Here is an 11980-nt window from a genome sequence, read left to right on the forward strand (position 1 = left end):
AACCGTCGAGAAAGGACGCAGCAACTGCTGCGCCTCTTCGAAGGGACGCAGTACCTGCTGCGCCTCTTCGTGAGGCTGCCGCAGTTCCTGCTTCCTTTCTTCTTCCTTCGTCTTTTGTTAGTTCGTTCGTTTCTTTTGCTTTCTTTTGTTCCTTGTTTTAATGTAACAATCCGAACATAATAATTTGACATGTATATTGTTCATCGTCATTAACATTAATTCATCTTTTAAATTCCCGACTTCATTCTCAAGTAATTAATATTTGCGGGTTTTCGTCATTAAAGTCAAATCCGGGTTGTAGAAATTCGATTCATTCATATTGAGTTTCTGGAATTCGATCGTTGATATATTCTCACCTGTTTATTATCATATTCATCATTAATCCGTCATTAATTCATCATATTTAACCTAATTAATTAGTTTAGTTTGTTAATTTGTAATTAATCCTTATAAATCATATATAATTCATCCTAATTCCGTTTCATCCATGTTTATCGCTTTCATGACCATCAATCATATGTAAATAATCTGTTAATCACTTCCATCCGAGTAAATAATACTAATCAATCATTAAAATCACCAACGAGCATTAACAATTCAAAATTCCGGCTCCACAGCCAGAACTAAGCCAAGGAACAGACGCAGTGACTGCTGCGCCTGTTCCTGGCTGACTTCTGTCTCTGAACTTCCATTTTGCCTCGACCTATTTTATTTAATTACGTAATTAATTAACTATTATTCGTATTATCGCCTTAATTTCTGTTCGTTAATTCATTCATTTTATTCTTTTCAAAATTATCCGTTTTAAAAGTATTTTCGACATAAATCAATTAAACCCGATGTAATTATTGTAATTTTCTTTATTGTAATTTTCCTTTATTGTATTATTATTGTATCTCTTTATTATCACTTGTATGCTTTCACATGTAATCAATCTTAAATCCCGACTTTGACTCAAATGCATGTTAAATTACTTGTTCACCGACTTAGTCTAATTCTCACATGTTAGGATTAATCTATTTGGATGTTGCATTGCATGCATATAACCGACAATATATCAAGTATAGATAATTTCTCTAATCATTAGTAGAGGTCGCTATCGAGGCGGGCGGGATTAGGTGTTTGATCAAAAGAGCTTCCTAATACGTACCCTCACCCCTTACTCCAGGTCTCTGTGAACATCCGTGTTCATTGGCATCCACGAGAGTCATTCTAGACATAGAATGCTAAGGGTAACGAGTTTTGGTGTTCATGTCACTACTTTGTGTCTTGACATGGCACGAGGTATTCGAACGGTTTCCAGTTTTCCACAATAAATTGGTGGCGACTCCACAAATGCAAACGCTTGTCCTTTCCCAAGCGCCCCCGTGGGCCCATTGTCCACAACGTGAATATCTTTAGTTACACATTATTAAAAATTATAAAAATTTGATATTCTTTTAGCATTTATGACGATAAATCAAACAAGATCTCACATGACTATATTTTGTCTTATAGATTAAGAATAATATCGAAGATTCCCTACGACCATGAATAGTGACAAGATTCTCAATATTAACATTGGTGTGGTATGGAGGGAGTTTATACAAATTAATTATACTATATAACTTTTAATCGATAGCGCTGTGTGATAGACCTGACCGAGCGACCTCAATGTAAATATTATATAATTTTAGTTGAAGTATAATTTATAGAACGCCAGAATATGATGCTTTATTAAAATAAACATGTCCTACTTATGGTACTAATTAGTATAAAGATATTAACTATTTGGAAACTATTAAAAAGTAAATAAATCAAGCTAAATTTCCAAAAAAATATAATATTGCTTAATTATTTTGATTTGATTTAATGCATATATGTAATATATTTATATAAATATATAAGTCTCTTAAAATTGCATGCCTAATTAGTAAAAGTAATTATGCAGTAACATTGAATAAATAACAGTAGTAATAACAAATGTAATAAAAGTAACAATACTAACCAAAAAAGAAAGTATATAGAAGCAATTAGCTAACCAATTGATTTACGTAAAATATTAATAGCGGGAGCAGTGAATTTCTCTCATAATTTATTTCATAGTAATTTTAAGAGTCATACCAAAATATATTAATAATAAATTTTTGAGATATGCAACTTTAGAATCTTATCTATATTAATACAAAAGACAATACTCAATCCTTAGCGCGCCACGTCATTAATGCAGTTTTTTTTTTTTTGGAAATTCATGTTATGGTAGGACACGTGAGTGTGCAATGTATTTATTTTCTCAGATTTCCATCTTTTCAAACATGCGATAAATTTCGTCATACAACAAATTCTATGAAATAATATTATGAAAAAATTCTATGAATTAATATTATGAAATAATTTTATACATTCCGTGTAAATAAAATTAATAACATATACATACGCAGAATGAATTACAAATGTGAGTAAATGAAATTGAATTACATAATTTTTAAAACAAAATTACATAATAATAAAATTACATAATTTCAAGGAGGAATAACATTTATATACGGGATCGAACATAAAACGCAAATAAATTACATACATATGTTAAAGTTGATTATATTAGATTATATTTCTTTTATCCGGATGTAAAGTTTTTTATATATGCAATTTTTATTTACAAGAGTAGATTACATTATTTCCTTATAAACCAGTGTATGTGAACACGTGTTTGTAACAAATTTAAACATAAATTATGTAGATCGTAGATTTAGACCAACTAGATAAGTACAATAGAAATGCAAAAACAAATATACATCCAAAAATATTAATACTAGCCCAAATACATACCCGTGCAATTTTGCACGGGTTTAAAACTAGTAGGTTTATTTAACTGAAAATAAATTTTAGGCTAAATATGTCATAGAAGTTTTTATGTATTTGGACTACTTTAGGTTCCCTAAATACCAAGTACTATCAATTTTTCAAATTATCCTCGGTTAAACATGTCATAAAAGTTAAAGAAATTAAATGGAAAAGGTTGGGAGTTTTTTTTAGTTTTAAGGTGTTTAATAACAATATTTTTTTGAGTTATAACTAAAAAAATAATATTCTTTTTGATGCGGTTTTATATAAAATTAAACTGATTATCTTAGTAACTATTTTTGATAACAAGCGCCCCGGGGGCGCTCGATAGAAAAGATTCCGACATTTATTACTATCTAAAATTAATAAAATAACAAAAAAATATTAATTCCTCCACCGTTTTGTGCATGTTATCAAATAACTAGGGGGCTTACATCTCCGATACGCTAACATAACCATCACCGACCACAACCACCTACAACCAATCTTAAAAGCTGACCACTGCCTCTGTTGTCAGCGCACCTGAATCCACAAAATCTACCTCGGACATCAATCTCCGATTTTCCCAAAATATACCATAAACTTCATCCGGGTTACTTCGCCACCGGATTTAAAACCGACTAACGCCCTAGGAAGGGATGATGAACCCGTTTAGGAAAATTGTCAAAATAATATCGTCATATCAAAGTCCTTACCATCATTATTTGCTAGCGAAAACCTTCCTACCAAATGGAGATTAGAGAAAAATTCCAATGATGGAAGAAACTGATGAGATAGGGCCAGTGTAGAAGCAAAAATGAGAGAGAAGTTAGAGGCTAAATTACCGATTTGCCAAGGAAACGGAATGAACAGGAAGTCCGGTTATTACGGCGATGAAATAGAGATAGTGTCGTAGTGGGGTTGAGACTTAGCAGGGTCTTTAGGGAATTAGGGGCACATCCGTAAATTCGCGTTGCCTAAACAAACGCCCCAGGGGCGCTGTTTAACTTTTGCCTTTTATCTATTACTATCTTTGACCCGGTTAATTGTTATCCTTTAGTTTTGACACAAAAACCAAGAAACGAGAAGGCGGACATCAATTATTAAATGACAAGTGGATCAAATTGAGTGTGAATAATTAAATTGCCAATGAAACTCATCCCCAAAATAGAAAGGACAACAATTGACTGAGAGTCTGAAACACCCAAAATGGAATAGGACAACAAATGACTAGGACGGAGGGAGTAATATGGCTAAGTTTGGATTGATTATATATTATTTTTGCTTAATTACATTACACACTATTAAGGAAAAAAAAATTATACATTAGATGTACTACCTCATGCTAAATGACTTTCTGTGTATTTTTTTTGAGTTTTATAAAGTTTATAAATTACATTTTAGTTTTCTGACGTCAAAACTCAATCTTTTTTTGAGCTTGTATGTAATTTTGTTGAGTTATAATGTAATTTTTTGAGTTTAATGTTTAGGTAAATGAAGTCAGAAACTTTATAATAAAACTCGTAATTTTTAAAACAAAACTCGAAAACTTTATCCTAGTGTTAAGAAATTACACCATCTGATGTAGACATGTAGTACATCAGATGTATAGTCCACTTATTGAACAACGAGTTTAGTAAGGTATCGTTTGATTGATCAAGGAATTGAACCGACACCGAAAACTCCAATTCATGTGAATTATTGCGCTATAACATTAAGATGAATTTGAAAAAGTCGTCTAAAAGCGGTGGATGTAGGAGTTGAATTCCACGTGAATTGTCAACTACCTAGTGTCTAGTGGGAGCCCATATTCTCTCCATTTCTTTTTCCATTTCTTAAAAAGAAATGGAGTGGCAAGTTCCTATTAATGGGGCCCGGATTGTATTTTGGCAACATCTAACGCTTCTAAATTTACGCATACAAATAAAAGGAAAATGGGTGTGAAAAGGGTAATTATTACTTAAATAGATTGTGAGAGAAAATGAAAAGAAAGAAAATGATCCATTTCCGCCTAGTGGAGTAGAATGTAGATAATAATCACATTATAATAGCCATTTAAAACTCCTGAGAAATTGACAACCAAACCCTCTAATTTTTCCGTGAATTACAAATGGCAACTAAGATTTTTGTTATTACGTAGTACAGTAGTACTCATATAATCAAAACCAGTGTGCTTAATTTGTCAGCTTGATATCTCTCTTTGGTGGTGGTAGGTTTTATTCATGTACCATAAATAGAAATGCAAGTAACGATATTCAGATTTGAGCAATAGGGTTCAGAGTGTTTCAGGCGAACAATTTTTGCCAATTTCACGCCATTATTACATCACCGTAACAATCTAATTTCACGCCATAAGAACAATCACGTTAACAATATAATTCCACGCCATAAGAACAATCAGCGTAACCATCTTAAGATAGAGATCAAAATACGATAGAAATCCTTCACTCTTAAAAGGCATGAAAGTCGACTTACTGTAGCTTAGGAATAGTATCTCCTATCCTTCACTCTTAAAAGGCATGAAAGTCGACTTACTGTAGCTTAGGAATAGTATCTCCTATGAACAGCGCTTAACAATAGTGATTCATCCTAGCCGTCCATCCTTTACTTCCTCTAATCTCAGCCGCCCACAACACACATCCTTCACATTTCTTCGTTTCTCTTTTCCTCCTTATTAGGATTCTTAACACTCCTGCTCACACTTTCCCTTTCCCTCTACACTTCCATCATTCCCTCTTGTCAATCACCAAAGTCATTCATTGCCCCAAATTCTTTCGATCGTTCACTCTAGATCCGTATAAAAACTTCACTCACCTTGATAACCATTCCCGGAGTTTCCGGTAATTGTTGTCTATGGGTAGTTTTCGGTAATTGTTGTCTATGGGTTTCGCGCTTTTAAGTGATTATTTGTGCAGTTTGTAAACCAGTGCCGGTAGCGGAGGTATGCCTTTTAGCATTCTTTCTGTTTTGCTTCATCTACTGCATGCTTCTCAGCTTGTTCTTGAACGGATTATGTCTCAATCTGTAAGTGTATTGATTAATGTTACATGGTATGAAGTTTGTTTGCGGGAGGCAGTGGGGTAATGTTATTGTACTCAGGCTCGATCAAGTGTCGAAATATTATGTCTTCTTGAGTTAATACTTTAGTTATGATACATAAACCCGATTCAAAGGGTCAAACATGACTATTTTATAAAAGGATAAAAGTTCGAGTTTTTGACGAAAAACTAAGTGTCTTGAGTGTTTTAGTTGAATTGGGTTATGGTAATGAATTATGGTTTTTATGTGGAAAAATTGCAGGAAGTATCACCAATGACATCAGGGAGACCATCATGTAGTAGTGAGCCACCAAATGGGTTATTATTAGGAGGCCAAAGCTTTTCAGCATCTTCTATTGCTGCTGAAATGTTTGACACTCCTACTGATCCTATTTCTCCTCCTGTCGAGTTTGATAAGGTCTTCTTTCTCTTCTTTAATCTCCTTTTCTTTTTTCTAATTTACTTTCTATGGTTTAGCAAATTTATAAGCTTTCCATATATATAAGGAAATAACACATTACAAACATAGTGTTATTTATCTCTGTTTCGATCATGGTATCAGTTGTCACGGCCTAATCTTGCTAAATATGGTCAATATCACCTTAAAAACATGGTATAATGTGGTCGTAGTAAACTCCAAAACCTTTATAACTCGATCACATATAGGTGTTGAGTATTGTTTTTCTCATTTAACACGCAAACCGAGACCGATTACGAATGCGCTAGTGGGTGATAGTGCTTGACGCTCTCGCTTGCATTCTTGTCGCGAGATTAGACAAGGGTGCGCGCCACGTTTCGGCTCAAAGTACCGGACCGTGACATTTGGTATCAGAGTCCGGTTTTCACGACGGACTGCAAAGACCGCAGAACCGGGTGGGAACAAAGGAGAAACTGAAAGAAGTTGAGGCTCCTCCATCAGCTAATGTCGCGCCACCGGAGTATTACATGTTCTTTGTTTTGAATGATGGTATTCCTACTGTAACTCAATGGATTAGGTTTAGTTCAAATAATTGATATTTATAGTAATATTGTAGAGATTAGTAGTGTGATTTAATCATATGAATAATAATACTGTTTTTGCATATATATGAAAATCGGTGTTATATGTTCTTTAATTTAGCGCGCCGGCCTCAATTTCATGATTGAATTTGAAGGAGAAATTGAAGATTAAAGACTAATCAATTTAGGGTTTAAACTGTATTGGTTTATTAGGGTTGAGTCTGACTGTGATGTGAATTTGATGAAGAACAGTATAGATTTGATCTTAAAAACCGTGGATAGCGAACAGTATAGACTTGACTTATGTTTTGAAACGGCCTCACCCGAAATGACTCGTAAATTTAGGTCCAGGATTGAACCTGCCCAACTCGTACAACAAGTCTAGAATTAGATTTAATTGATTAAAGCAAAATGACTGGTAAAACCACTTTCGTCGGTGTCAGTTCTCCAATGGTATCACAAATTGAGCATTCTGTTTCACATATGATCTCAGCTGAAGCAGTAGCAGTTTATAGTGGTATTGTCTTTTTGTTCATTTGTTTATTCAATACCCAATTACAATGCCAAAAATTTCTGTAAGTTATTGATTAAAGTCATAAAGTATACTTACCAACAGTGTAAGCATAGGCCTAAAAGCTTGTTCTTTTACAAATAGTTTTATTCCACTTTCTATTACCCTGCCTATCATAGTTACTCACCGCGAAAGTCGACATCATTTGATTTTGAATGATTGAATGTTGTGATATTTCCCTTGCTTTAATTATTATATTCAGAATGATATAATAATAGATGACATTAAAGTGTGATTGAGTATGATTAATTGCATTAGTTGATCATAGTGGGAAGACTATACCTGCAGGGTCCTGCACTGCACTGAGAGAGTACAGTGCCAGTGAAACTACTGAGCATGGCCATCTTCATTGAAGATAACTGTTTGTTTGTCAACGGAATTGTCGTGCTCACCGGGGTCCCTGAAAATATCGCCATTTCTGCAGCGCCATATGGGTCTGCTTTCTTGGGTGCCAGCTCGCTGACTCCCAGCTCCCGTCATGTGTTCTCTATCGGTGCCTTCCAGTGAGTAGCACCCTTCTTTGTCTAGTACTCCCTCTACGTCCGATTTATCATTTATCAAAAAGACTGTTAATAATCTTTGGAATTTATGAATGGCTGTTGTAGGGGATTCAATTTTCTGTCACTATTCAGATTTAAGATATGGTGGATGACACCTAAAATCGGAACATCAGGAAGTGATGTACGTGTAGAAACGCAGCTGCTGCTAATAGAAGCTAAAGAAGAGTATGTTGTTCTAAATGAAGCTGGAGAACCATCACCCGACGACATTTTCTATATTCTGGTATTGCCTGTCTTGGAGGGACCTTTCCGAGCAAGCTTGCAGGGAACTCAAACAAATGAACTTCAATTCTGTGTAGAAAGCGGTTAGTTGTTGTACCAGTCTACTCATTCTTACTCGATAATTTGAAGCTACCAGTGTGTCTGATAATTCTTTTGATGCTATTGTGTATCTGAATGTTTGTTCAGGAGATTCTGATGTTCAGACATCCCAAGTATCTGAATCGGTTTTTATAAATTCCGGAGACAACCCATATCAGCTTATTAAGAATTCAATCAAGTATGTGTCTTCTATAGAATGCAGCAGCTTACCTGTTTTTTAATGATGAATAATTTTTACTGAAGGCGATGTTCTCTGCATTTTTAGGATACTGGCAGCGCACAAAGGTACATTTCGTCATTTAGATGATAAAAAGGTAAATTGAACTCTGAGAAACCAAGTTTTCTTTCACTTTTTTGTGTGTATTTCAAATGGCAAACGCCTTTTATTGCTTTAACTTCTGTTACCGACAGCTGCCAGTACATTTAGACTGGTTTGGCTGGTGTACTTGGGATGCATTCTATAAAGACGTCAATCCAGCAGGAATCAGACAGGGTTTTGAAAGGTATAATCAGGCCGAGTTTTCGTCTATTGCATTCAGAAATGAACAGTTAATTAGTAATAATTTCCCGGGTTGCAGTTTGTCTCAAGGGGGTTATGCACCGAGGTTTTTAGTTATTGACGAGGGATGGCAGGAGACTTTCAACGAATACCAGAAAGACGATGAAAAGCAGACTGGAGACATTGAGTAAGTTCTCGTTATAGCAGTCTATGACAGTTTTGTTACTTCCATATGTGCTATTGCTAATGATGCCTTTGTATAATTTGAAATTGTGTAGCTTTGGCTTTGAGACAAGGCTGAAAGACTTCAAGGAAAATTATAAATTCCGAGACTTGGCCTCAGACGACTATACCACGCTGCCTGAGTTCATCAAATTTCTGAAACAAAGATACGATTTAAAGTAAAGCTCAATGCATTCATCTCTTATACTGCGAACCATGAATGTATAAAGTAATAATCTATGACTGTACTGTACAGATACGTTTATGTGTGGCACGCTATACTTGGATGCTGGGGAGGGGTCTTGACATCATCAGAAGCATTTGTGAAGTTTACTCCGCAGCTCGTTAATCCTGTTCAATCGCCTGGTAATGTAGGAAACCTCAGAGATATTGCAATGGATGGCATTGAAAAATACGGGATGGGGGTCGTTGATCCTGAGAGGATTGGTGAGTTTTACAATGACTACCATAGCTATATTGCTAGTATTGGCGTGGATGGTGTCAAGGTCGATATCCAAAACGTGTTGGAAACCATCGGCTCTAACTATGGTGGTCGTGTTCGTATGACTGCAATGTACCAGAGAGGGCTTGAGGAAGCTGTTGAAAAGAATTTCGTAAACAATAATGTGATTTGTTCTATGAGTCATGACTCAGACCTCTTGTTCAGGTTTGGTTCTTTTTACATTAACATATACATGATGAGCAAGACTATGTCATGGACTTTGAGATGGCTTCTGATTGAATATTTTGATTTGTAGCTCACAGAAGACAGCGGTTATTAGATCATACGAGGATTTTATGCCTCGGGAACAATACCTTCAGACAGTGCATATTGCAGCTGTGTCTTTTAACAGTCTTTTTCTTGGCGAGTTAGGCGTGGCTGACTGGGACATGTTCCAAGTAAGTTTCTTTCGAATGCTGTTATTACGAGTCTGATTTAGAGTTTAACTACCTCCTGTTCAATGTAACAATTAAATTATATCATGGTGTTTGTCCTCTTCAATGACTACAATCCCGGAGTACTGAGTACTGATAAGAAAGATTAAATCTTGTGTCATTTTCAGAGCCTTCACTACGCTGCCGACTTTCATTCTGCTTCTCGTGCAGTGGGTGGCTGTGCAGTATATGTCAGGTGAGAAATCTAGCACCATTTACCATTCAATCTCCTGGTAAGTCTCCTAGGAATCTGAAGGATTTACTGACAACATTTCAGTGACAAGCCAGGAAATCATGATTTCGACATTCTGAAGAGGCTCGTTTTACCTGATGGGTCTATTCTAAGGGCAAAATATGCTGGCCGACCTACTCGAGACTGTTTATTCAAGGATCCTGTTATGGATGGGAAAACGTAAGCTAATTCCTGTCTTAGTTAATAGTCTAAACTCTAAACTGTGTTATCGGCTAATGAGGGGTACTTAACAGTTTACTGAAGATATGGAACCTTAACCAGTTATCTGGAATTATCGGAGTATTTAACTGTCAAGGAGTTGGTGTTTGGCCATGGTACGATAATCTACAAGACACGTCAACACCTGAAGTCATATGTGGCAGAGTGAGTCCTAATGATGTCGAGTTTCTTGAAGACATCGCAGGTGATGAGTGGCAGGGTGATTGTGCTGTATATGCATTCTATTCAGGTAAAAGAACTACTAAAACCTCTGTAGTCTGAATTTATGATACATCCTTAGAATCTAAAGTTACTAGAGATTAAGTGTCTCACTAATGACCTAAATACATTTCAGGGTCTCTAAACAAAGTTTCCAAGACTGGAAATCTGGAGGTGTCCTTGGGGATGCTAAAATGTGAACTGTTCACAGTTTGTCCAATCAGGGTTAGTAGTTAGCCTTACTCTATTTTTTAGAAATATCCTCTTGGTTTCGGGTCATTCCAATCAGTCTTTGTGTTTTCGACACAAGGGTAACATTGTATACATCTGATTCCCATACCCAATTCTGTTCTTTTTTCATAGGTCTTCAGTGAAGCAGTCCATTTCGCTCCAATTGGATTACTCGACATGTATAACTCTGGAGGGGCTATTGAATCATGGAGTTCGATAGCAGGTTCAGACGGCAGCATTGTGAAGATGAAAGCACGGGGATGTGGTCGTTTTGGTGCTTATTCAAGCAAAACGCCAAGGTATTGTACTGTTGACACAAAAAACGAAGAATTTACATTTAATCTTGAAGACGGGTTATTGACAATAATGCTTGAAGGAGACTGCCAGGTGAAAGACATCAGATTTGTGTACTGAAAATGAGATGTTTATGTCAGAATAATTTCCTGCAAACTGTTCACAACTTCACATACCATATGTCTCGCTTTCTATGAAAGACGTTCCAACTTCTGTAGATTTTTCAAGGGAAGAATTATGTGTGATGTAACACTGGAATAATGTCTCCTTTGTTTCTTTTGTTATTCTGAAGTTACAGACTTCAACCAATTTCAGCAACCAATGTAAAAATTATTCACTCATTTGCAACCAATTTACCGCTATCTATGCATCATTCACATATATCAGAAAACGACACAGGCTTACTCGTAACAAAGATGACATAAAGAAGGTGCACATATATTGGCATGGCATGACACGCTCAGTCGCTCACACGCACTTCGTTTAAGCCAAAACCTGAAAACATTGTATAAAATAGCCGAACCTCACACTTTGTATTCTAATTTGTCAATTCAGCACTACAATCACAATACTAAAACTGTCTTTATCTTACTAACCTTTATCACTTAAACTTTATAAAAGTCACTTCCTTTTTGGCTTTTCCTGTACCTATTAATAGGAATATTTATAATAGTTGAGTCTCAACATCACCTTAAGGTTTTGGTTGAGATGGTTCATCTATCATGGTATCAGAGCCAGTGTGACCGTAGTAAAAGTCTGCATCACTCATCTCATCATTTGATTTTAAATCATTGCATTCATTTTGTTTTGTAGTGTTTTAAAATGATTATTACTTTC

At 35.5% G+C, this 11980-nt stretch overlaps 1 protein-coding gene across 1 annotated transcript; it reads left to right on the top strand.

Annotated features, from left to right (window-relative positions):
- The first annotated feature begins 5785 nt into the window (after window positions 1–5785).
- On the top strand, window positions 5786–11484 carry LOC141591814 (putative galactinol--sucrose galactosyltransferase 2). Its single transcript, XM_074412296.1, has 16 exons — window positions 5786–5826; window positions 6103–6258; window positions 7699–7913; window positions 8016–8275; window positions 8379–8469; window positions 8557–8605; window positions 8703–8794; window positions 8870–8977; window positions 9069–9191; window positions 9269–9679; window positions 9771–9912; window positions 10077–10144; window positions 10226–10360; window positions 10435–10649; window positions 10755–10843; window positions 10982–11484. The coding sequence occupies exons 3-16, from the start codon at window positions 7747–7749 to the stop codon at window positions 11261–11263; spliced, it is 2232 nt and encodes a 743-aa protein (XP_074268397.1). The 5' UTR covers window positions 5786–5826; window positions 6103–6258; window positions 7699–7746; the 3' UTR covers window positions 11264–11484.
- The last annotated feature ends 496 nt before the right edge of the window (window positions 11485–11980 follow it).

The sequence above is a fragment of the Silene latifolia genome, chromosome 7 (assembly GCF_048544455.1).
Source record: "Silene latifolia isolate original U9 population chromosome 7, ASM4854445v1, whole genome shotgun sequence".
Lineage (NCBI taxonomy): Eukaryota > Viridiplantae > Streptophyta > Magnoliopsida > Caryophyllales > Caryophyllaceae > Silene > Silene latifolia.